This window comes from Prinia subflava, chromosome 9 (genome assembly GCF_021018805.1).
Source record: "Prinia subflava isolate CZ2003 ecotype Zambia chromosome 9, Cam_Psub_1.2, whole genome shotgun sequence".
NCBI lineage: Eukaryota > Metazoa > Chordata > Aves > Passeriformes > Cisticolidae > Prinia > Prinia subflava.
The window spans coordinates 12,144,830-12,171,604 of record NC_086255.1 but is presented as its reverse complement, the minus strand read 5'-3'; the positions used below and the strand labels follow the sequence as shown (position 1 = coordinate 12,171,604).

At 46.8% G+C, this 26,775-nt stretch overlaps 2 protein-coding genes across 2 annotated transcripts; both read right to left on the bottom strand.

Annotated features, from left to right (window-relative positions):
* Positions 1–398: 398 nt before the first annotated feature.
* On the bottom strand, positions 399–2,799 carry CALHM1 (calcium homeostasis modulator 1). The gene is made up of 2 exons (XM_063405384.1): positions 2,251–2,799; positions 399–866 (listed from the first exon to the last, which is right to left on the bottom strand). Exons 1-2 carry the CDS (start codon positions 2,797–2,799, stop codon positions 399–401), a joined length of 1,017 nt encoding a protein of 338 aa, XP_063261454.1.
* A 4,426-nt stretch (positions 2,800–7,225) lies between these two features.
* On the bottom strand, positions 7,226–10,009 carry CALHM3 (calcium homeostasis modulator 3). Its single transcript, XM_063406431.1, has 3 exons — positions 9,723–10,009; positions 8,569–8,824; positions 7,226–7,636 (listed from the first exon to the last, which is right to left on the bottom strand). The coding sequence occupies exons 1-3, from the start codon at positions 10,007–10,009 to the stop codon at positions 7,226–7,228; spliced, it is 954 nt and encodes a 317-aa protein (XP_063262501.1).
* Between the last annotated feature and the right edge of the window lie 16,766 nt (positions 10,010–26,775).

Here is a 26,775-nt window from a genome sequence, read left to right as displayed (position 1 = left end):
AGTGCTTAGTACGGAGCACGTCATGAAAGAGAGGAAGTTTTGCACATCTGGTAGTGTCTGTCTTGGCAACTGCCACAACACAAACCTGGTGCTCAGTGGTATGGGACACACAGCATATCTGGCTGCCACTTCAGCATCCCTGGGGCTCTTCCATCATGGTCTTGCAAAATTGTCCCTTCTGGCACAAAACTCATTACCTGAATTACCCATGCTGTAGAACTGGATGTGAGAGCAGATGAGAGCAGATGGGGTCACACTGGCACCACTGAGCACGTTGGGTGCCTGTTCCCTTGCAGCTGCTGTGGCACCAGCCATTGCCTGTGCCCTGGCTTCTTCTGCCCCTTCTGCAGCCCATCTCACAAAAACGTGATTCTGCCTCTGCACAGCCCCGCGGGCCCTCACACCCAGCTGTAGTAGGCAGCTGTCTCTCTTCGGGGTGCAGAGGGGTGTGTGGGGAGCTGCCCTTCTCCTGCCCAGCCATTTCCAGTGGGGAGGGCAGGTGGGTGGAGGTGCAGTGGGGGCTTGCATCTGTGCCAGCTCTTCAGGGCCACGTTCATGGTGCCCTGGTCGGTGATGCCCAAGAGCTTCTCAGCAGCTTCCCCTGCATCAGCAGGGGCTTTCCTGGGCAGGTGGCAGCGAGCAGCCACCAGGTCCTTGCTCATGCCCTCAAAGAACTGCTGGATGCAGACCTTGGCAAAGCTCCTGGCGTGCTCCGCGCACGTCTCATCGAACAGCTTGCGCTCGATGTCGATGTAGTGGGACCAGTATCTGCTCTTCAGGAAGGCAGCCTGGCTGAAGCAGGGCCGAAGTGATCTGACCAAGAAAGCCAGTGTGGTCATAAGCAGCACAAAGCACCAGCCCAGAGCCTGCAGGGATGAAGGGGAACTAGAGCTGTCACAGACAGGCAGAGCACATGCCCAGCAGAACCAGCCATCAGAACTCCCTGGTTTGCAAACAAGCCTGACTTCACTTTGGGTTGTTGGACATTTGGCTGTGTTTACACTGCAAAACTGGATGAGGAGGCCATACAAACCATTTGCACTGAAATTTTGTTCAGTGCATCCACACAAGCAGCATCTTTTGCTTCTTGCCTTGCAGAGCGTCAGCAAGCACTGACCATAAATAACACCAGGGCTGAATCCTGTGCCCAGCCCTTGGTCCTGTCCCTGATAGGACGGTGACTCACCTAGGTCTAGGATAGCCTGTGTCCTCTGGCTTGAAGTATTGTCCCTGACACTCCCTAGTCTATGCAGCTAACTCTTTTTCCAAGCTGTTTGACTTACTAACATCTACTGTGAGTGAGCAGCAGTGAAAGCTCCCCTGTTAATGGGGTCTGACAGGAAGGGTGAGATGAGGACAGAGCCAGGACCAGTTTGTCTTGTTCACCATCAGTCTTAGCTCAGACTTGTAGTGCTTAGGTTGTACTGGCAGAGCTCATGAGGTTCAGCCCTCCTGGAAATGCAGCCTCCTAAAAGAGCAGCTGGGGGGGAAGTGCTATGTGGGACCTCTTGTTTTTCAGCTCCCAATGCTTTCCAGTTGGGGTCTGCCCAGGAAAATCTGCTTTGTGTCTTTCGAGAAGTCCCTGTGGCTCCATTTCTCTTAAAGGGGTAATTCCTGTCTGCCCTAAGGAGGCCAGGCAGAAGGGTTTATAAATGGGAGTGCATGAGTGACAGTTGTTTCAGACTGTCCTGTCTCCAGCATGGCCAGAAGCACAGGGCTTGAGAGGAATTAAGCACAGGACAAGTGGTTAGTGGCACCTCTTCATTTGTGGTTCCCTGGTACGGTTAATAAACACACACTGGCTGTTCCCATGCAGCAGCAGAGACAAGTGCCATAGATGGTTATCAGCCCGTTGCTTGCACATTTTGTAATTAGAAGAAAGAGCAACTGATGGGTTATTGGAGAGGGTGACAGCCTACCAGCCACTGAGTAAGATCCATCTCCACCCTTTCTGAACTTGCTCTGAATAAATACATGCAGTTGGTTTGGCTGTCACTGCTCTGCAGCCTGGGGCTGTGCCCAGGCAGGAGAGAGGGCCAATTATTAGGGTGACCTACAGCTACAGCCTCTGCACCACACTGGAGGCATAACTCCTCAGAGCTGAGTCTGAACACCTTTTACCCCTGCAAAATCACCAGTCTCTCCTGCTGCAGCTTGATCTCAACAAGGAGATTCTGTCAAGGGAGGAGGTAAGGCTGGCAGTGTCTAACCCCAAGGCACCAGTGAAAGCACAGCCATGGTGCCTATTACCTGTGAGATGCAGCGCAGGTACCTGACGGCCACTTCGTTGGCAATGAGCTGCTGCCCATTGTAGATCTCCTTGCAGGGGATTCGGGCGAGGAGCCGCTGTATCTCCCCCTGGGAGAGGCGGGGGTGGCTGGCATTGCCCAGGGTCTCCACAGGCACGGAGGTGCAGAAGGCACAGGTGATGCTCTTGCCGTCCAGCAGTGTCACCGACACCCAGACCGCGGGGGCGATCATGGCCCGCTGCGCCATGGAGCAGAACATGTAGCGCAGGACAGACGGGTCCTTCCCCCGCTGGCCCTGCGGCCGCCTCCACTCCTCTGCCAGCATGGAGATGTTGTTGTTCAGCACAAAACCCAGCAGGAACAAGATGAAGGGGGGCACCAGGAGGATGCCCAGCCCATAGGCCAGGTTGTAGTGTGGCAGGCAGGGGCAGTTGAAATCAAAGGCTGAGTACATCTGGGTGCTGGCAAGGGCCATGATCCCACAGATGCCATTCATGAAGGACTCCTGATTGGACTGGAAGAACTGGAAGATCATCCGAAACTTGTCCATCTTTGACTGATTCCTTCCCCCACCAGGGTCCAAGCTGTGGCCTCTGTTTATTTCATTCTTTCAGATTTCCTCTTCAAAGATGGCATCATCAAGTTTCTGTGCAGTTCACAGTTTCATTCATGCACTCTTACAAGCCCACTATTTAAAGCAGAAAATTAAAATATTTTTTCCACTGATTTTGTTGCCTACAAAAGTTTAGGGTTTGCCTCCTCCTGCTCTTCTTTGGATCTGGGACCTAGGTTGTTTCTGGTTTGCAAAACCTGATTTCATTCTTCTCCACATCCCCATTTCTGCAGTCTCCCAGGCACCAGTCCTCTTTGCTGGAGGGTGCAGGTGTTACCCTGGCTGTGTACTCCCCAGAGCACTTTGTGCCCTGGGCAGAGTTGGCTGATTGGCTGCTGTGAACCTGTTTGCAAATGCAAGGGGTGGATGCTCCTCCCGGGACTGAATGGGACACCCCACCTCTGTAGTGCTGGCTTACATGGAAAAACTGGAATACAGAGCTTCCCCTTCCCTCCATGTGTCTGCCTTGCCTCAGCAGCATCTGAGGCAAGCACCTTGCAGGTCTACAAGCCCCTACTTCTGTACCTGCTTCACTGGGAAATGCCTCTTCTTTTTTATTCTGCAGAGGGAAGGGAAAAGAAAAGGAAAAGCAGAGGAAGGAGAGGTAACAGGCTGGGCTTGACTTCTACAGCACAAATCTAAAAGAAGTGGATGGTGTCGATGGAGTTCTCCTGCATCTATGTTCCAAGTTCACAAAACAGCCTTGGTGCACTCAGTTGCTCCCTCAAGCTGGCCAGAAGATGGGGGATTACCAGGACCACAAGTGGCTGTAAAACAGATGGTGGCAATTGCTCCTGTGCAGGCACCACCTGAGCTGTTGACGTGAGGATCAAGATACATCTGACTGGGCACCAGTGTGACTGCAGTGGTGGCTGGGGACATGTCACCAAGGGAAGCTGTACATAGGCAGGTGGCACATGGAAGACAAAGGAGAAGTACTTTTCCTCAAGGTTTTGCAGTGTGTCAGTATAGAGGCAGGAAGCCAGACCAAGCAGTTTAAGTGTTAGTCAGTGCTGCAGGTTCTGAGTCTGCCCTCCACCAGTCCTGGGGCTCAGCTGATTATGCTGAGTTCACCCTCAGACGTGAGCACAGCGCGCAGTGGGTAATACCCAAGCAGTCTTAGCTCTGCCTGCTGTGGAAAGGTTAATTGCATGATCTCATCAAATGGGAAGAGATCTTGCTGCATGAATATAGATGAGGCATATTGTATTGCTAGCTCAGAACTCAGGCTGGCTTCTCTATTCACCTGGCAAGTGGCTTTTTGAAGGGCAGTTCACATCAAAGCCTGCATGAATCAACCCTGTAAAAAGCTGAGAGCTTTTTGATCTCCAGGAAAACCCTGCCTTTTATTAAACATGAATGAAGGGCCTGAGCCTGCTTGGTGTAAAGCACTACAGTTCTCACTGAAGCCAACAATAGGTTGGTGGCAATCAAAAAAGAGCCCATAGAAGACAATGCCTGGGTCTTTCCACACTGCCTTGTTAGGAAAGAATTTGTTTTCTTAGGTTCCCAACAGAAAGTTCACTCTCACTGACTTGCAAAGGAAGGCAGAACTGATAATTCCTCCCAAATCCCAACTTATTTGTGCTCTGGAAACCCTGTCCTGAAAGAGATGGTACATGCCCAAGTCCCTCCCAGGACCTGGTCCTGCCCCTGCACACCACGACAGACTCCAAGGTGTGGAGTTGAGGAGGGCTTTGCACTTCCCAGTCAGTGTAGGATATAAAGGAGGGATGTGAAAGCAGTAACTCCCATCAGAAGAGTTTAGAGAGTGACTGAGGAACTTGTCTTTGCAGTCAGCTCTGCTGTTTCACAGGCAGATGAGGATCCCTAAGGATGCCAGACATATCTGCAGGTCAGGCATCACAACCACCCTGAGAGGCAGAGAACTGCTAAAGTTTGTGAACGACCTTCTCTGCCCCAACTTCCACAGGAGGGTACACACTCTTAATAGAGCTGGTAGGAAGAGACCTCTGGAGATATTTTGGTCCACCCAGCACTCCCTGCACAAAGCATGTTCAGGCCCACATGTAATTGGGATGTGAATATTTCCATTGATGGAGGTGGCATAGATGTTCTGGGCAACCCTTTCCATCACCCTCAAAATCAGTATTTTCTTCTGTTTAAATGGAATTTCCTGCATTTTGGGTTTATTGCCTCTTGTCCTGTCATGGGGTGCTAGATACCACTTTCCACAATGGAGAAGAGTTCTTGGGCTTTAGAAGGAAACACAGCAGGAGACTCAGGGAGGTTGGGAGGAATGAACACCCATGGCTAACTGGAGCTATTCCATGACCAGACCAGATTCTCCCAGCAGCACATGAACCTTTATAGATCTTCAAAATCTATGGCAGCACCCTTAAACCCTCCTGTTTTCTCCCTCCTGGTACAGATAACAAATCTGTTCCTCTTTCCCTTTTTTGCATTTCGTATTTTGTGGCAACACTGGGATGACTCAAAACCTGAAAACATGGAAAGCAGCATGCAAATGGAGCTGCAGACTTCAGCTGTGAGTGTGTAGGAAAATAACCAATTTGACTAGGCTGGAATGGTGTGTCCAAACTGAGCTGCAGCCTCAGATTTGTGATGTTATGTCTGATAAAAGTAAACCAGAGACACAATTCAAAGTGCAATGCTGATTTCAAATAAGAGCTCAGAAGCTCCCTGGATCTAAAGAGCTCTTGGGGAGAAGACCACTGTGTTATCCTACCAGCATGGGCCACAGCTGGCTCTGTGCACTCTCCTAGCATATCCAAGGGAGCTCACGGATTCATCCAGATCTATTTTGCTATGCAAATAAGAAAAGCTCTGCAGCCCATCCCTCTGCACCCTGCAGCTCCTGACTGGGTCTCAGTGGGCAAAGGGGTGCAGCTGCCCATGGGTAGGCTATGGAGATATTTGTCTCCCAGTGTTTTACCCAGTACATCCTCATCCTCTGGCCTGTGCATACAAACAACCTGGGGAGAAAGTGGCTCATCTGCCAGCAGCTTGACAAATCAGTTTGGGGGGTTAATATGCATTTTCATTTTGATCCCTCATTTTGAATTTAGTCCCAATGTGGTGGCAAGTTTCTCTGCCCCTACCCCACCCTCTTCTTTCCTCGTGGAAGCCCTGCTTGCCCCACCCATCCATGCGCAGCCAAGGAGACATTTCTTCTTCACCCCCACCTCCTCCCAGCCCCTCCACACTGCACCTCTCCCTCCAAGAGACATAGTGGGCATCAGTGTGAGGTTCAGCCTGGAGGAATAGATGTGTCTGTTCTGGGTTAGTCTGCAGTAAAGACTTTAATGCATCCAAGCAGCAATGCTGGACAGAAGTACCAGTCAAACTGGCACCATGTACAATGGGGGCTGGAAAAGGCAGGTGAGAAAGCAATTATCATCAAAGGCTCCGGGATAAGGTTACATTCAAACAGTTTTGAAACTATGGATGGAAATGCCCAAATAGGTGTTGCAAGGATGATCCTCTGGATAGGTCAGTTTGTACTCAAATCTAGCAGGGGAGTGTTTAAAATCTGTTTTTAGGCTTCTCAGGCAGTCAGCATGTTCTTTCCATGCCTTAGCACCAGTGCTTACAGCAGCTACATGAACCCCAGCATGGCCTTGTGGTTGTGTTATGCAAAGCCTCCATCTCCTGTTCCTTCTGCTAATCCAACCCAATCCAATCCTTATTTAGAGATATCTTCAGGTAAAGTTATGCTGCTCCATGAATTTCAGTGTGCTGCCATATTTCATTTTAAAATGCATGGAAGTATTGATGGGTCATTAGAGGAAGGTAGAACAGTTTGGCAGCTGGGCTGGGAGCAGCCAGAGCTCTCAGCAGATGGGAAGATGGAGGAGGTGGTTTTGCCTTTTTGAGTAAATATGTTAGTGTGGTGCTAAGAGAGTTGCCAATTAAATAATTTCTGTGTCAGCTCTGATAACGCTTTGAACCAGATTTCACTGGAATAGGCAGGAGCTTCTCACCCCTCTGTTTGTATATGGTTTCTGTATGTAGCCAGATGTTGCTGCCATGGTTGAATCCTTCCTCAAGTGAGAACACTTTTATCACTGCTGTAGGAAGCTGCAAACTCTTTGATAAGACAAAAGTGCCCCACAGACCCCTTGGCTGAGAAATGTCATTAACAGTGACTGCATCTGGGAGCCTTGGACCCTCAGAACTAGCTGACTTTGGAGGTTTTGCTAGGCATGCCCTGGAGTGGAGCCTTTGGGGCTGGAGTTTTGGAGGAAGGTATGAGCATGACTGTCATCTGCCTGCTGGTCCTTGCTTTGTGCAGAGGTTTGGCAATGCTCCTTCTGTGTCTGCAGGACAAAGTCCCCTTTACACATGGGAGGAATTTGGAGTGGGTGCTGGCATTATCTGCCTAGGGCAGAGGGGATCTCTCTTGCACCGGGGGATGCCTCTGGTGGGCCTGGCTGACATCTAGGGGAGGTTTCTCATAGTACCATGTTTTCAGAAGTTTGTTCACCTGGTCCTGATCTGTGATGCCCCGGAGAAGATCTTCCTCTCCTTCAGCCTCCTCTCCCTCTCTAGGCAAGCTGAAGCTGTGCAGTTTGATCTCTTGTCGCATGCTTTCAAAGAAGTGGAGGATGCATTTGTGAGCAAAGAGCCGGCTGTGCTCACAGCAGGTCTCCTCAAAAATCTTTTGTTCTATGTCAATGTAGTTGCTCCAGTGGCGTGCCTGCAGGAGGGTGGCCTGGTTGAAGCAAGGTCTGAGCCAGCGGGCAAGGAAAGCTGCTACGATAAGGATCAACAAAATGCTCCAGCCAAGTGCCTGTGTGATAAGAAAGAAGCAGTGAAACAGGAACAAGACAGACACAAGGACAGGCACAAGCTCTTTGCCTGTATCAGTGAGATAGGGAGTTTGTATGGCTGGAGGGGAAATGTGATGAATCTGGACTCCTGTCTTTGATCTGTCCCTGTAGTCCAGCACCCTACACTGCACCCAGAGGATTGGTGTAATTTCCTCCCAGAGAATATGGGATATTTATCTGTGCATGAATCATTCAGTAAGGATAACTGATTGCAAAGTTGCCTGGAGCAGGCAGGCATTTGCTATGAGCATAGGAGTGCCCCAGGGAAAAGGGACTTCAGTGCTTTCCTTTGTCAATTCCTTATCTCCAGTGATCTTCATCTGCCACCTACACTAACTCCAGGGCCTAGGAGGCCCCACAGGAGCTTGAAGACAGCCCAGACTATGGGCAGCTCCCTTTGATAAGAAGGAAGGGCTTGTTTTCCATGACCTTCACCTGTCCTGATGCCTGACCTGGCATTTCTATACCAAGAGCTAAGGCCAGTCAGGGCTCCACTCCCCACTGTGCCCTGTTCTATTGCTCCTGAGCAAGCTGTTTTCATCTGTCTAAGCTTGCACTGACTTTAAAATAGTGGGTCCTGTCTGCAGGGTTAGCAGATCTTAGAAAGATCTTTTAACACTGAACAGGGCTTTAGGAGACACATTATCTTTTATTATCTGGGTTTAGAAGCTGCTGGTTCTTTTATTAAACCATTCCTTATTCCTTTCCTTTTCCTTACCTGACTCAAGACTATCACTTAGGATAGCAACATTTGGAGGTAAAAAGAAGCACAGAGCAGCCTTGCTCCCAGCCTGACCACAATGAAGTGATGGCAAATGAAGGAAGAGCAGAAGCAGGTACCACATGCCTGGTCACCTCACCGATGTAGGAGACTCTGCCAGCAGTCACCCACCTGGGAGCAGCAGCGCAGGTACCTGGACACTGCCTTGCGGGACGTGTTGTTCCTCATGAGCTCGTCGTCCTTGCAGGGCACCTTGGCCAGCAGCTGCTGCACCTGCACCGTGCTCACATTGGCAAAGCCCACAAACTTCTCGGGATCCACGGAACCACTGAAAGCACAGATCAGGCATTTGCCATCCAGGAGGGTGACTACAATCCAGACGACAGGGGCAACCATGGCTCGCTGCAGGATGGAGGAGCACATGTACCTGGAGCAGCAGAGAGAGAGGTGAGTGGGTTAATGCTGGGAGCTTTCTCCTCATCCAGAGCCCTGAGGGATGCAGGCTGTCCTGTGCCGAGCAGTCTTTCCACACCCGGGGAACTGACTCCCAGGGCTGCCCTCAGCATTGCTCCAGCTGATGCTTCTTCTGCTCTGGGATGTCTTTGTTGGTTCTGCCTGTCAGTGAAAACTGCACTAGCACAGGCAGTGCTCTGTGTGCTGTCTGTACTCAGTGCACAGTCCCCTCATTATATGCTTGCCTTGACTGTACCCTTATGTCTCCCACACACAGATCTTTATCAGCTCTCCCTTATTTTCCACATTCACATTTCCTTTTCTCATCAGTTTCAGTCTGGAAAATCCCCTTTTTTCTGCACCGTTCCTTGCCCCTCTCTGAGCCAACCTGTGTACTGCATAAAACTTTGCATGTAAGAGATGGAATTGTTCCTCACCCTTCCACCAGTACAAATTAGTAAAAACTCAGGTGAAGGGAGGGAGACCATGAGGCTTTCGATAAAGAATGACTGTGATGAAAATGCCACACCTTCTGCATATTTAAAAGGAAATGCCTCATCTTTTTGCACATGGAAGCCCCAGGAGACACCCTGTGAATGCATGACAGGGCAGCAATGCAGTTCCCCAGGGTGGTGGCATAAGCCCAGGTGTTGAGGCACTCCTGCTCTCCTTAGCTGGGATGGAATGAGACTGCCTCAATTTCTGCTGGATGTAAATGCATTTCCCATACCCCTGCCCCTTCAGAGTCATGGGGACAGGTCTCAGGAGATGAGCCTACAAGAAAATTAATTTACCAAGAGGATCAAAGCTATGGAGAAAGACAGCTAAACAGAAGGTGAGAAGAGGGATGCCATTACTGCTGCAAACCCCACCTGATGACAGCCAGGTCCTTCTTCCTGTGTCCCGGTGGTCGCCTCCACTCCTCCAGCATCACCAGGGACTGTCTGTTGAGGATGAGGCCACACAGGAAGAGGATGACGGGGGGTACGAACATGATCCCCAAGCCATAAACCACGTTGTACTGGGGCAGACAGGGGCAGCTGAAGTCAAAGCTGGTGTACATCTTTACACTTGCCAGGGCCAACAGCCCACAGATCCCGTTCATTACAGACTCCGAGTTGGATTGGAAGTACTGGAAGATCATCCGGAAACGGTCCATCGTGTTCTTTTGGCCAGGGCTGCTCCTCCTGGGAAATCTCTGGGCTGCCCAGAGTGGCCTGTCTCCCTTTGTCCCTCCTTCTGCTGCCACAGGACAGGGGATGCAGCTCAGGCCCCAGTCAGGAGGAGGATGAGGATGGAAGAGAGCTGCTGTGATAGGGGGAACACCCTGTGCTGGGGCTTCCCCACTGGCACACCGCTCTCACAGGTCTGTCTCTCACCCAATGCTTGTCTTCTGGGGCAGTTGGTAGCTTTTCTAGGTGAGTTGATGGAATCAGACTCCAGCAGCCTTTTTTCCACCTTGTTTTCCATTTTCAGGGCTGGCCCACATGGCAGGCAGTGACAGCCTCTAGCAGTGCCTGGTCCCTCTCTCCAGGGGATGGTAACTCTCTATGGAGAGCCATTGGTGCATGCCTTTGAGCTGCTCTCTCTGCTGATTGAAGCCTTTTGAGTGATCCACTGCCCAGGAGAAACCAGCTAAGTCAAATGAGCTCATCTGTGTTTCTGCTGCTGCCCCACTTCTCTTTGCTTGTCCCCAGCCCTGTGTGGGGTAGGGGGGAGGCAGGGAGAACACACCTGGCTCCGAGTGTGCTGCATGGCTGCAAGCTCAGATTTCCCTATGAAAATGGGCTGAAAGGACCAACCCTCTAGTCAAGAGGATGTGAGAATCGATAGCTTTCAAAGCCTGGAATGGCACCTGGGGGTAAAGGCCGCTCTTGGCTACACATCCTATATTCACTGGCATATTTGTACATCCATGTCCAAGGCTCTTGCACTGGGGCACTTGTAGCTTCCCATCAGAGGGCATGATATGATCAGAGCAGCTGCTTCTTTTGTCCCATGGGTCTGGGTTATCATCTTCATCGTCTTTTTGTCTCAAAGTTCATTTTACAGATGAAGACAACTCATTGCTACACAAGGAAGTTCTGGGTTTTTTTTCGTGACATATTGGACATAATTTTCCTCTCCCCAGCTTTCCCCTGAAAACAGCTTTCCCCTTTCAGATTTCTTCTCAGATCAAGTATTCAAATGCATTCAGGAAAGGGGGAGGGGAAAAGGGTGTTACTTTTAAGTATCTTGTTAAAAAAGAGGGGCATTATCTCCTCTGAAGTACACCATACCAGCACTAAGGTTTCTGCCCATGCTGTCTCCCACTGCAGGACTGGTTGCCTTGATGGGATCACATTGAAAGGGATCAGCAGGGAGGAGTACCTGTAGTTGTTCACAGGCACATACAGATGAATCACAGATGAATGTCATCTCCTCCAGTCTGAACAGCAACTTGCACAGTTACTTTAATGAAATTCATTTGCTCCAACCATAACATCTGTGCTCTCCTTTACCTGTGAGTGAATTGCCTATTAATGTTCATCCATCAGCAATAAAAATCCCTGGGTATTCAGCTCATGTTTCCATTTTGCCATTATAGGACATCAGGACCCCTCCACATTGCTGTTATAGGGCATCATGACCCCTGGCTGAACCCCACAGTTGATTTTTAGCCAGGGTGCAGCCGGTCTTGGTTCTCAACTGCTTCCTCAGTGGGTTTCTCATTTAATGGCTTACATTTATGTGCTGACTTGGCTTCAGAAAGTGTTGTGCACTCTCCGTAGAACAATTACTTTAGAAAAATCATTTTGCCTTTCTGGCTCTCCTGGGCAAAAATATAGTAAAGGCTAGACAGTTCCTTACAGCTCAGGAAAATAAGATGTAAAAAGAGTAGGAAATATCCTCTGGACAGGATAATCTACAAGGGAATTTTACTTCTCCCAAGTGCCATCTCCTGATCTGGATTTTAGAGATCTGTAAAGGATGCCTCAGGGTAATCACTGTGTTCTGTTGTGATTGGGTTTTCACCAGTGATTCAGAGCTGAGACATGGAATTGTTGAACTGTAGAAGCAAGGGAAAACTTGCAGAGAAAGACATTCAGAGCTTCCTGGGGAAAGAGAAAAAGGCCTGTTGAGGTAAGTAAATTGCTAGAGATGGACAAGGGTTCAAAATATTTCTCAAAATTTATCTCATTTGATTACTCAGTTCTTAGAGCAAAATGAAGAGGAAACAAGCATTAAAAAAATCAATCTCCTCTCCTCCAGCAAGTGGGCCTGCCCCATGTGCCCAGCAGTGTAGTCACCCTGCTGAGCCTGCTGTGAGGCTGCCTGCAGCTCTCAGGGGCACCATCCTCAGAGGAAGGCAGCTGCTCCTTGATAGCAAATCTCCAAATCCACACTGGAAGCTGTTGTTTCTCAATGCATCTTTCAGAAGGCCATGTTAGACAACCCTTTGCTTTTGCCTCAGCCTTGCAGAACACAGTGCAAAGGAGGGGGCCTCATTCCTTGCCCCTTTATGGGAGGAAAATACCAGCTGTAGGCTTTTTGCCTCAGATGATGGAGAGGGTGAGTGCAGGTGTGAAAAGTCCCTCTTGCTTTGGGGACAAGGATGATTTCATCACCCAAATGTGATTTGGTCATTTAAAATAGGATACGTTCAGCAGAACAGTGTGGTTGGTTTTGTGCCTGAGCCTGTGATCCCAGAGCAGCACTGATGCTGTGCATGTGTGGCTTCTGGGGGTGTGCACACCCAGAGCAGGTCCTTATCCATGGTTTTGTTGGGGAGCAGAGGCCAGCAGTGCAGGTCACACTCCAGTCTCCCTTTCCTCTGCTGGGACTGGACCATCTTTCCCATGGGAATGCCAGAGTCCAGGAGCAGACATTTCACCCATCCTGAAGCTTGTCCTACATGAGAATGGCCTTTGCCAGGAGCACTTTTCCCAGCAGCAGATTTCCCAACAATTTTCCCACAGGGCTCCTGCAGAAGCATTCCTGGCCTGTGGCATGGGAGGTGATGGGTTGCATCACTGGGAGCCATTTGCAATTGTTTATAACTGACAAATGATTTAATTACCTAGACTGATTTTTTTCTGTCCTGAATGTGTGCCTCAGGCAAAATATATTTAGAAAACTGTTATATGGGTTGGTCAACTCTTCCTTAGGCAATGTAAGGGCTTAAAAAACAAAGCACGCACACAAGCACAAAAAGCACACAAAATAAAAAAGGACTTTTCCCTTGTTAAAAATGAGGGATTGTACAACTGATCTGAAATGCACAGCAACTCTGACACCCACCTAGAGGCACTTTCCTGCTCTGAGTGGGTGCTGCAGTCAGGGTACCCCCTGAACCCACAGGTCACTGAGCTGTCACCCTGCTCATTTTTGTGTCTCTGCTGCTGGATAATGAAACAGGATGCAGAACTGGCCCAGCACATTCACAGACTGCAGGACATGGCTATGAAATTAGTTTAGTTCTGAATGTGACTTTTCTTCCCAATGTGTTGGCTCATTAATTGCCATGTGGGGATGCCACCTCCACAGGGTGTTTGTTTAAAACAAGCACTGTGGGCCACAAGGAGCAGGTACCCAGCAGTGTGTTCCTTTCCTCAGTTTTCCTTCACAGAGTTAAGAGTGGATCCACATGAACCCTTTCTCTGGGTACCAGGAAGGTGAGCAAGTCAGTGGTGAAATGTCACATTCCTGTGATGTGGGAGCACCCATGCTTTCCCAGGTCAGTGTGAGAGGACTGCAGTCCAGTCTCTGTTTTGGGCACCTCTCAGCTGGTGAACTGGAAAACCCCTTCCACCTGGCTGTATTTATTCAGAGGACAAGGGTTAATGCTTTTTCAAGGCTTAGAGGAAATTTGTCATCCTGTGTTTGAGTGAAGGCCATTGCCACTAAATGGCCTTTCCCAGCAGCAGTGCCTGCAGATCAGTTTCTTGTTCCTCTGCAGCTCAGGTGAGCCTGTTCTAACCCTTGGGCCCACAGGGAGACACCCCTGAGAGCTTGTCTATACTTCACCAGCAGGTTGCAACTGAGCTGTATCTTTTGCAGCCTTTTTCAAACAGTTTGGGGGCCCAGTCCCCCACTGATATCTGAGGACAGCAGAGCAACATGATTGCCTTCTTTTTTCTCCAAATCTGGCAGAGGATTTTACTCCTCACTGCCTGGAAATCGTTCAGCATCTTCAATTTATCACAGTAGAAGTCAACTTTCATTTCAACTGCCCATGAAGATGGACATAGGCAGTATTTCCTCCTATGCAAACTTCTGATGGTCGCTGACAGCAGTGACAAATTACAGCTTTGTTAGTTCTGTGGGGCAAGGGACCACCTGAATCTGTGATTCTGTGGGTATTTTTGCACAGCTGTGTACTCTGTCCAGGCTAAGCAAATAATGACTAATGACCATTAAATGATTAATGAGATGCTAGCAAAAATAATGGCAGCATTGTAAAATGTAGTTTGTCTTCACTAATGACATTCTCTGGAGATTAGATACTCCTGTGTTCTTCCTTGTAACTTCATTAAAGCATGAAGCTGACTGCTAGTGAGGAAATATATGGCTTAGCTACGTGTTCTTCTTAAGAGCTCATTATATATTGCTGTCCTGGCCATTAGCACTTTGCTTTTTGGCTTACTTAGAAGCCTTATTTCCTGATCTCTGCATTATTCCAATCTTGACCTAATTCACACAATTTCTGACTGAGAGGGATTTTTGTAAGGCCATTTATCTGCTTGGCTTGGAGCTGATGCTGCAGTGACATCATTTGAGACAGAGCCTCTTAGCTAAGAGGAAATGGGCGAATAAGGTGGAAATTGAGAAAAAAGACTGATCTTTATACATTGCAGCTCAGTGATTTTTCAGACTTTTTTCTGATTTGCTAATGCTCACATATCTACCGATGTTTAGCTAGGGATTTTTTGGTGTGTGTGTTTGTGTTTTGGTTTGTTTATTCCTTTTTTTTTTTTTTTTTTTTTTTTTTTTTTTTTTTTTTTGGTCTTTTCAGACACTTAAATTTAGGCTCTGGCCCTGGGAATCCACAGTTTATAGGATGAAGACCACTGATAGCAAACTTTTCTTGAGAGATCAGTTTGTTTTCAGTTTGTAGAGATGTTATAGAGATTGTTTAGGTGTTTAAAAGGAAATGGAAGTTGAGTGACAAAACCCAAACCTGTGACTTTGGGCCTCTGCATTTGGATTTAAGACTGACCCAGTCTTTGTTCAGTGTGACTACTCTAGGAAGCAGACCATATCTTTCAGTAGCTGGATTTATAGCTTTTAAGTCAAAATTTCTCTCTGTACTGTGTCATAAATTCACCAAAACGCCTTAGGTAAGTCATATCTAAAAACTGATGTCACAGATCTTTTGTAAGGAGTGATCATATATTTCTCTAATTTCTGTGTCAGGAATGGAAAAACTTGTAAAGATAGAAAGATAAATTTATAGGTAATTTTTTTTAAAGGGTGAAGCACAGCTGACTGTGTTTTCCAGTCAGGCACAGGGCTATGAGGCACCATCCCAGTATCACTGCTGTATCCTGGTTTGCAGGGGCTTTAAAACTGAGGAGTGAAGAGTGTCTGCACGCAGAGGGATTAGAGCAGGGCAGAACAAAGGGGGGGAACAGAGCAAAGCCTCGAAACGGTGCGGAAACAGCTTTTCTCGGTGCCACAAAAAGCGATGCATCTGCCTGAAGCAGCGTGTTTGAGAAGAGCGAGCCGAGTCCTTGTCCTTGACTTGCAAGCGGAGCTGCCACCACAGAGCGGTGCTGCGGCTCCTCCCGGCGCTGCCTCCTGTCCCTCCCCGGTACTTCCCACAGTACTCAGAGGCACGAGGGAGATTTTTCAGGAGCGCTGAGCATCCCTGGGAGTGGTGCCGGGCGGATCAGCACTGCCAGCGCTGCTGTGGTGAGCTCAGGGATTGAGTGGTCAGAATTCCCACGGCACAGATGTGATGCTGGAGGCTGGAGCACAGGTGTCTCTTGAGGTGCTCAGGCTCATCTTGTATATGTATCTCCACTAAAAACCTTTATGAAGTTTAAGCAGACATCAGGCATCGTCTGGGCTGAAAATGTGCTAGAGCAATGTTGAGCCTTTCTCATGTGCCGCAAATAAACTGCAGAAGTAACAGAGAGAAGTAGTCCCTGTCAGGGCTGGGTGGTGGTCAGGATCCACTTCTCTCTGCTGAAAACTGTGGAATCATAGAATATTGCCAGTTGGAAGGGACCCACAAGGGTCATTGAATCTGAATCCCTGCTTCTCACCAGATTACCTAAAACTGAATCAGATGCCTAAGAGCATCATCCTGATGCTCCTTGAAATCTGTCAGGCTTGCTGCCTTGGACACTTCTCTGGGGTGTATATTCTGACTGACAATCCTCTTAGTGATGAACTTTTTCCTAATGTCCACTCTGAACCTCCCTGAGATCTGTCTCTAGGTATATCTGCAAATACAGAGGTACCCATAAAATAGAACTAGTTACTATGGGGATTTTTTTTTTTTTTTCAGACCTTGAAAAAGATTTGCAAAGGGGAAAAAGAACTAAGACATTCGGAATGGAATCTATGAAGCAGAGTTTCCCAGGAAAAGTGAGGTATGCATGAAGACTTCATAAGCAAAACACTACAGGTATTTTGTTGTTGCAAGAAAACCTAATCTCTCTCCACAGGTGACAGAATCCACAAGATTCTTCTTGTCTTGGTGTTCCTTGGTGCACTGAGATGGGAGATTTATCCTTCCAGTGCTTTGTGTCTCATGATGGTTAAAACCCCATGCCTCTGACAGAAGGAAATAGATCAGTATTTAAACTGCTCAGGGTTTGGATTTGGATTTAAGTTTCCCTCAAGCAGCAGCGCTAATCTGAATTTGCCTCAGAGTGAGTCAAAGAGAGAAAACTCAGCTCATTGTGGCATTTCTCTGCAAAACTCCCCGAAACCAGCATCTCTTTCTCATCAGAAGCCTCAGTCACATTCTCTGACAGCCCCCGGCCGCTCCTGAGGGAGCGGTCACGGCCCCGCACGGGGCCCGGCCCCGCCGTCACCCGGCACGGAGCCCCTGCGGGCAGCGCTGAGCCGCTCTGACAGCTCCCGACCCCGGGCTGCTGCTGCTTTTCTGAAAGCCTTTTCCTCTAGACAAAAATGCCCTGGTGGCCAAGAAGGCCAATGGCCTCCTGGCCTGGATCAGGAACAGTGTGGCCAGCAGGAGCAGGGAGGTCATTCTTCCTCTGTGCTTGGCACCTCGAGTGCTGTGTCCATTTCTGGCCCCCCTGTTTGGGAAGGATGTTGAGACTCTTAAGCACGTCTAGAGGAGGCAGCGAGGCTGGTGAGGGCTGGGAACACAAGCCCTATGAGGAACGGCTGAGGGAGCTGGGGTTGTTTAGCCTGGAGAAAAGGAGACTCAGAGGTGACCTTATCACTCTCCACAATGTCCTGAAGGGTGGCTGTATCAGGTGGGGGTTGATCTCTTTCTCCAGGCAACACCTGACAGAACGAGAGGATACAGGCTCAAGCTGTGTCCAGGGAACTGTAAGTTAGATATCAGGAAGAAGTTTTTCACAGAGACAGTAATAAAGTACTGGAATGGCCTGCCCGGGGAGGTGGTGGAGTCACCATCCCTGGATGTGTTTAAAAAAAGACTGGATGTGGCACTCAGTGGTTTGATGGCTTAGTTGAGGTGTTAGGGCATGCATTGGACTTGATGATCTTGAAGGTCTCTTCAAACCTACTAATTCTGTGATTCTGTGAAAAATCTCTCTTGTTTTATGGACTCCTGTGGAGCAGGGGGCCTCAGCTGGAGAGCAGCTGCCCTTTTAGGTGGTTCATACAAGAGTAGTGATAACAGGATTGTTTAGAAAGAGGATATCTTAATAATCCCGGCAAATATCAATATTTTCTCTCATAGCTCTTGTCCTTATTTGGTACAAAGGAGCTTTTTCAAGTATCTGGGGTTCAGGTAGCAGCTTAAATATGGAAGTTCTGAGAGTTTGTTACTCACTGAATGTGTGCACACACACACTGCTATCTGGCCATTAGTTCCTCTGCAAGGGTAAGTGACCTCCAGTCCATCAAATCCATGTTCTGATATAAAAATACCATTTCATTTTCCTACTAATTCCATGGCCACCTGATGTAAAACACACATCCCTGAAGTGTTTAAAAGTAGCTGCAATCCATCTTCCAGCAAAATTAGTCCTGTTTCACAAAATTGTCTTGTCATCTAGCTCTTGTCTTTATCTGTGTTTATAACCCACCCACACATCATTAATCTTCCTCTGTGTGTATATTTATAATATTTGTATGGTGTTGGATATGTCCAGAACACTATGAACACAAATGCAGTTATCTGCAGTTATTCTTAATTTCTCAAAGGAAAATACTATCCTGACTTAACCTTCTCAAGGGGTCTCTCACCAGCACCAGATATTCTCTGTGATGGCAAGAGACTTGTGAATGATCTCTGTGGCAGATTTCACTTATGCTTGATCATGATAAATGGGAAATGAACAAATCCTAAGAAACTTAGGATATTTAGACTTGAAGATACAGTTTTCCTTTCTCTGCTCAACTTTCATTTCATCTCTCACACATTCTGACTTTGGAATGTTTTTTTTTTCCCCAAGCTTAAAAAGTAAAGTTCTAACACCTTTTCAGAGGGAAGATTGGAGGAAGGGGTATGTGCAGGTGGGTTTATTGCTCACTGCCACCTGCTACATAATCATGAGGAGTAATTAATGCATGCTCCTAGAAGAGGCAATTCCAAGAGAGCAAAAACTTCCTCCAAAACAGCAGGTAATCTTATAGAAACTGTAGGGTAAAACCCACCAACCATTCCATCTGCACCACCATCACTACCACCCCAATCCATCCCCTGACAAGCTCTTGTAAAGAGCTAAGGAGAAAAATAGTCAGAGACAGATGATTCATCACAAAAGAGACTTGGTCCTCTCTGTCCTGGTCCTCCATGCAGAGCACAAAATACCTTTTAAAGACAAGATTATGGACTGCAATTTATAACTTTACTTAATAGTAACAATCATGGACTCATCAGAAATGGTCTTTTAAGGTGCACTGCAATTTTCCATATCCTCTGTTCCAAGCTAAATTCTTATGGCTGTACAGACAGTAATTACCTGCAGTGCCTTGTGTTCTGCAGAGGATAATCATCTTCTCAAACTGCCTTTGGTAACATCCCTAACTACTCCTGTATTTCCAAAGCAAATAGCTGGAATCACACTGTGTGGGATGATGGGATCCTGTGGCACCCCTCTGCTCCTTGAGGTTTATCTGCTGTAACAGGGCTTTGGATATGGGCCTTTTCCAAGAGCTCTGAACACCCCTGAGCTGTTCTGTGTTAAGACCTCCTGGGGAGCTCAGTGTCTTGGCTTTGGTACTACACACAGACTAAATGTGCTGTTGTAAATTAATCCCTGTCACTTCATCAAGGTTTCTCATGGCCAGACCCCTATGTCCCCCTTCATGTCTTCCCCTCCCTTCTTGTCTCTAAACCTCATTACATTTTCACTTTTATTTAGCAGAGTCCATCTCTGCAGAGTAACGTGCTGGAGTGACTCTGAGGGGCAGTACAGAAAACATTTGGGATCTACATCAGAAACAACGATAGACTGACAGCATAGGTGACTGAGGAGAGTACTGATCCCCCTCAGCAGTTAGAGGCTTTCTTGCCACCAATTTCCCAGCCATGAAGCATCACCTCCATCCCAGCTCTGTGCCTTTGACCTGTTTCTGGTGTTCACCTGCACTTTCCCAGCCATCTGGCCTTCCCAGCCTCATTGTCAAGAACCACCCTTGCTCCTCAGAAGTAAATCATCTCTGCATGATTGAAGATGATTTTAGGGGGAACCAAGCCAGCACACAGTGGCTGCAAAGCAACCACAAACTGGCTTCTCTGGCCCTGGGTACACGCAGCACCCGGATCTGACTGCACTTGGATGTTTGCTGGCTTACAGCCACGGCTTTCCACCCTGGGCAGCAGAGCAGAACGGTTAAGCCATATAAGTGTAAGGCAGGGATTGCATTTTGGGTTACTTCAAATTATCACATTCTCAGTCTCTGAATCTGGCATGATCATTGTTTTATTGCCCATGTGCTCTGTTAGCCGGAACTGCACTCTGGAAGTAGACAGAAACATTGCAGATCCAAGTCTTGCTATTGAATTCCTTCCTAAAATGAGGATAGATTCCACCATAAAGGTTTTTGACTACTGCAAAGATTGAGACAGTGAAGAAAAGAACTGTAAGAATAAAAGCAAAGAATAAAAGCAAAAGAAAAAAAGAATAAAAGCAAAAGCTTTGGCAGTTGGCCTTAACTGTAACTGGGGCCTTGACCTGATCCATTTGTGTAGAAGAAGGATGAATGATGGAACTACAATTCATAAGTATCTGCTTTGCCTTTTGGATCAAACAGAAAAGCATCTAAGAAACTCCACTCACATGGGACTTGCAACTCAGCAAATTCAGACTGGAAGTTGTAGGATTTTAACTGACAGTCATTAAAGCACTGCAAAAATTAGCCTAATAGTGTAATAACTTTTCCTTTGTTTGCAGTCATAAAATTAAAGGGAAATCTGTTCCCTAAATGTCTCAGAGACACTGAAAATATTGTCAGTAATTCAGAGGCAGAGATGCAAAATTTCCTTTTGAATCCAGTAGCTATAACTCATGCAGAAGCTTTTAGAAGAGATAATAATGTCAGGAACATGTTGTCAGTAAATGAGAGCTGAAAATCTATATCTGCTCATGAAGTGAATAATGATGGGTGCTGCTCAGTTTCTAGGCTGTGATGCTGCCTGCAGGATTTTGGTGACAGCATGAACAATGGGAGCAGTGCTGTTTGAATTGGAGTATTTATTCATATGGAAAGGGAATGTTTAGTCCTTGCATCCCCATTTATCAGAGCCCAGTGACAGTATCTGATTTCATATTGTGATCTGTTGTGCAGACTGGAAATTCTGAGAAAAGAACAGATCTGTCAGCAAGATTATTCAAATGAGTGCTGTTGGGGATTTATGCTCTCCCTTGTTCCTCCCTGGTTTAGTTGAGCATTTCAAGAGAAGAGTTTTGAAACTCATTCTAGCTGATCCTGGCTGTTAAACCAAAATTAAGGCTAATATTTGTCGGGGGGGGGGGGGTGGGGGGGGGTGGGGGGGCTTAATCCTCACTGCTGGGACCAGATTGTATCCTAGGAAAAATAAATACTTGCATCTGATTTGCTGAATGCAGCAGTTCATGACACTCTTCTGGTGGGAAGTGCTTCTCATCATGATGCTCTAGAAATTAAGTCAATGGAACTTTTTGATAAGAAACTTGACATTTCTGAGACATTTCTGACATTTGGGCTGGCTGGCTGGCTCTCACCATTTGCATCAAGGAGCAATGAGAGATGGTGACCTCAGATGCTACCAGCAGGCTACACATCCAGTGCCACCAGTAGTCCCTGTAGAATGGATAGAGAAGGCTATTGCTGCAGTTTCCAGGTCATCTTTTTGAGATTCAGCCAATTTCCGATGGAACTCCCTGTGTGGACCAGGAGGGAGTTAATGAGCAGTCTCTGCCTTTCTGGGGACCTCTGAGGGTGGTGTTCAGCTCCAGGGACTGCACAGGACCTGGCTGACTTGGATGAGAGTTTGTCAGGAGGACAAGTACTGAACACAGCCTGTTCCCATGGCCTAAGGCTGAGTCAGATGTGGGAAGACCACCTTGGTTGGCTCTTTGATACTGCTTGTGTCATTCTGTGTGGTGGTACTGGCTGTGTGCAGCCTCTGCAGACTGTGGAAGACTGGGAAATCAAAACCCAGACTTCTCTTATTGTTTTAAGCTTATTTGGAGTTTGTAGTCTTTGGAACCTGTAAATATACACTGCTATCCTGGAACCACATGGAGAAAGGAAATACTGACCAGTATTTTGGCACTGACCAAAGCTGTTGGATGCCTTTGATAATCTAACCCACTATTTAAGGTACTGAGGATGTCAAACACATTTAGAGGTTCAGACTAACATCCTTAACATCCTTAATATACTTGCCTTTACTCTAACTCATCACATTTAGTAAATATTTGGGTTTTTTTCCCAATATTCCTCAAGCATGCTGACTTCTCAGCATGATGTAAAGTTGGCTTGCAATGGCCCATTTAGAAATCTGGGCACCTCCACTGTTAATTTGAACAGTAAATTCAATTAAAAACAACTATTTTGATGCAGAAATAGGATATGAGGTTGGTACTGGCATCTGTCATCAAAGTCTTGATATATCCCTCCTTTAACTTACACCCATTTAGATCTGGAAAGAATATAGGATCTTTTTTAGCAGGCAAATATCCCTCAGAGTCTGTGTTCTGCTACAGTGGACTGTCTGCCACCTCAGTAGTAATATCCACCATCTTGACAGAGATAGGAAAGTGAGACTGAAAGGAAGGTCCATTGTCTAAGAAAAGGTTTCAAAGGAGAAATTCCCCAAAAGTTAAGTGAATAGGAACAAAAAGCCACGCAATACTGGTCAATCTATGAAGGTGGCAAATTCACTGTAAAGTGCTGGGGAGAAATCTCTGGCTCCTATTGCTGGAAGTAGGGGTTCAGGCTGTCTGACAGCCAGTGAAACTCCAAAGGGAAGATCAAAGCCTTGACTATTAGCTGTGCTAAATTCCTGTTAGATTTCTCTTGCAGATCAAAGGACCCTTTAAATAGGGAGGAGCTGATCCCCCTGGAAATATCCTCCACTCAGTACTGGCCTTTCATGTAAGCCCCAGCTTAGTGGCGAGATTTGGGCCAGTGGGATATGGCACAAATGTGCCTCTTGAAGCTTTCTGCTGTGGGAGGAAGCAGCCTTGGGGTTGCTCTAAAATACACTTGGGGCTCAACAGGCTTCACTGAGTTTCCCAGTATGAGGAGCACAACAGACTTGAACTGAAAGATACTTAAACCCTCCTCACTTGCATTGCAAGCGTATAATTGTACTTTCATGTCAGAGCTCAAAAAATGTGACCAGTATATGTGGAAGGAATTAGTATTTTCTAACCATCTGTTTGTTCTCCCCCAATTTTTGGATTTTTTGTCTTCAGATGACTGTCTTTGAGCATAGCTCATAAGAAATACCTAAGCAGCACTTTGCAAAATGGCTGCTAAAATATGTAAAAGTCTCCTCTCATGTGAATCCATTGCTGATGAATGTGAGAACTGCACATGTAAACGTCAGAAAATAAACAGAATTAATCTAAAGCATCAAGATGGCTGCACAAAGCATTTTTCCTGGTCTGCACACTGTACAGCCAGTATGTCACAAAAGACGGACACTTCTTTCCTGTCCCACTCATATAAAACATTTCTTACATAAGAGGTGACATGGGATTTAGTTTTTTTCTGGGAAAATGCACAAAATTGGATGATCACCTCTCATGATGGGTTTTTTTGACTGCTGTCTGAGACTAAGCATTTTATGAGGCTTTAAATCTACAGATCTTTTTTCCTTTCTTCACTTTAACCTATTATCTCTAGAAGTATCTTTGCACATCCTTCTGGTTGCTGCTGTGTTATCTGTTGTCCTGTTAGACACAGAAACACGGAGTTGTTCACCTGTGACTGAGAGCAGTCTCTTGTCATCCTGTCCTGTTTTAACTCAAAGGCCAAATTTGCTTCTGTCCCATCTGAGTCTTACATCCAGTTTTCATAAGTTTCCAAGGTTACAGCAATGAAGGTAAACTTTCCTGATGTAGTGGCTGCAGGATATTTAATTTTGGGATGATGCATGCCACATCAAGGATGCCTGTTTCGGGCAGTTTAAAATACACAAATTAGGGATTAGCCCAACAATGAATATCTCCCAAATGATCTTTTCTCCCTGCAGCATGCAGATCTGTACATTTCATGGATAGGTGTGTCTTTTTCTTCCACATCTGTTGAAGTTCAGATGCCAGGCATTTAATTACAATTAAAGCAACAGCTTTTGAGATCCTTCTTCAATATATAAGGGAAAAAATTAGATTAATGGGTATGTGAAGTCAGCAGAGCCCAGTGGACCAAACCTTGCTATGGAAGGGATGTATGGCATATTTCCATTCTCAGACCCTTTGATGCTTAAAGTGCCACATTCTCAGCACTCTCACTGGTGTGTCAGTGAGTAGTCCAACCTGCTGGACCCCCAGCAGGTCCAGTTTCAAATGCAAAAGGGCCTGGATGGTGCCCACTCACTGCTTTGTGTTTTATCCCATGACATTTATTCCCTGGGTCACACCTCCTACTCTGAACACCTTTCAGAATATGAATTCGGATGTGTTTGCCCACATTTCAGGGAATGGTGGCTCAGGCTTAATCTCTGCTCCTGTTCTTCTGATGCCTCACATTATTCTGTGATTGTGATTACCTGGTTTCTTGTGAAACCCATTGAGGGCTGATATGCCTAGAAGGCACAAACATAGGCTTTAATAAGGGAATTTTTAACTACATTTGCTTCATTGCAGCACAGTGCTTCAGAGTTAGAGACCTTTGCAAAATACTCAGAGTCCATAATTGCAAATGCACTCAACTGACCTTGCCCCCTTTGCAGTCTGGAAGCAGCCCTGTGTACACAGCCCAGCAGTTGGTTATCTGCCTGGTTATCATCCAGCACGTAGATGCCCTCCAGCCTCTCACAAATCCTCCTCCACATCCTGTCCCTGTGGTCTTTCACGTACGCCTGAGCTGAGCAGCTGCAGCTCATCCTTGCACCCAGCTCTCGGGTGCAGAATTGATGGGTGCTTTCCCAACTTTTGTTCCATGAGCAGATGTGACTGTGCAGAGCCTTTCTCTGTGTGTTTGTCCATAATTATAATCATGATGTTAGCTGATACTAACTTCAGATGAAATTCACAGAGTGGCTGCATTGTCTCCATTGACTTCTAAGCACAAATTACAAACTGGAAGTCAGGTGCTCATACACAAATTCAGAAAGTGGAGGGAAGTTTTAAGTCACTGTAAATTCACCCTGCTCTGTCACACAGCATGCTCTGCACCAGGTGCCCACTACCCGGCAGGGCTGGTACCAAGGAATTGCATGTCTCTAACTAGCTAATTCAGTTGATATCACTAACACACAAGGAAAGTCCTGACTTGCTGGTGTGAAAGCCCTGCAGTTTTGGCAAGCTGTTTCAATGCTCTCTGTTGCTAGAGCACAGGGAAAAGGCAAAAACCCAGAATCGGTGTGATCCTGTTTTGTCTATCAAGGGCCCCTGTGATCACAGAGCATATTTCTCACCCTGCTCAACATTTTTTGCAGCAAAAGCTGACATAAGTTGGCAAGGACAGCAAGCAGCCCCTCCTTCTCACTCCTTCTCCAACCAGTATAAGGAGCAAATTCAAAGACTCTTTGATAAAGTGAACCAAGGGACAACCACAACAAGCCCCTGATGCTGTTTTGCATTCTTCCCCATGGTGTCAGCTGCAGGCTGCTGTGCCAGGCAAAGCAAAGACCATCCCTCATAGTAGCTGAACATGTTGCTAAAGCAGGCCTATAAGGCTTCCTCCTTTCAATGATGAAATTAGGCTTTACCTTGCTTATCCAGGTTGAGCACAAAACCCACCAGCCATGTGGGGTATAGTTTAATATTCACTCTATGGCACCAATCTTAAATTAGCGCCTGGTGTCTAAAACTCAGGGTGAATTTGGTAGAAGCAGAAAGCATGTGGTCCTTCTGGGAACAGGTTCACCGTGTGGTGAGCTATCACACAAGGCACAGTTAGCATGTGTGAGTGCCTGCCATTTAATGGATGACTGCACAGAAATCTTTCCTGAGCTATTACATGGATGTTCCCTATGCCTTCAGTCCAAAACTGGCACCTTTCCTTTTTCAAGATCTCTTTTACACAATGGAAAGATGCCTCTTTCCATTATAATTTGCCTAATGTTGACACCTCTTTCTGCCACATTAAACATGAAACTTCCCAGAAAAGTGACAGTCCTTGCTCAAGATCTCTTGCAATTCAAGGACAGGCAGAGAGAGAGAGATTAGAGAAAAGAAATGGAGAAAAAATGGGGTTTTGTTGTTCTTTTTTGTTGTTTGGAGACAATTAGGGTCAACAGGATGGAAAGTATTGTATGATGAGGAGGTGGAATTGTGCCTCTAAGGGCCATTCCATTCTTGTGTCACAAATTAAAGAATATTCTGAGTTGATAGGGACCCACAAAGATCATCAAGTCCAATTCTTAAGTGAATGGCCCATACAGGGATTGAACACACAACCTTGGTGTTATTATGACCACGCCCTAATCAACTGAGCTCATCTCAGGGTCATTTGTCTTTTTTTGGGCTCACTGTAACGAGCTAGCTGGAAATACACTGTTCATGTTCACAAAGGATCTAAGCAAAGGTGTGACTCAGTCTCAGTCTCTGTCTCACCTCTGCTCTTGAGCTTCCTGTGTGTGGGGGCAACTGGTGGAAGAATATGGGGGCAGAGCAGGACCCAATACACCTAAAGAACTGACCAGAGGGCTCATGTTTGAGTCAGACTTCAACCCCACTCTACCATGGTTTCGCTCTGACTGATCTGGTTGTTCCTTTCTACTTCTGAGAGAATGAGAAGGGATGCAAAAAAGATGCACATCTCACCCACAGTGAGCCAAAGTGCCCCAGAGTCTGGATAGGATGATTCTTCACCCTGGCTCTGTGTGTCACACATACCAAAAGAAATCCTCATCTAGATTTAAGGATTATATTTTGGTTGAGATTCTCAATATTTCTTATCAAATTTTGTTATTTAACCTCAGAAATAACCTTCCGCTTCTGCTCTGAAACTGAGGTACTTGAGTGTTGTCAGAGAACAGGGGGTCTCTTGGCTTTCTGCTTGAGGAAATTGCAGCAGTAACTGTTTTCAGGGTGAAAATGTTCATATGTGGTCCTTGACCAGTAAGGGCTTTTCTTACACTTACTAAGAGTCAGGAAAGTGGAGGGTGGG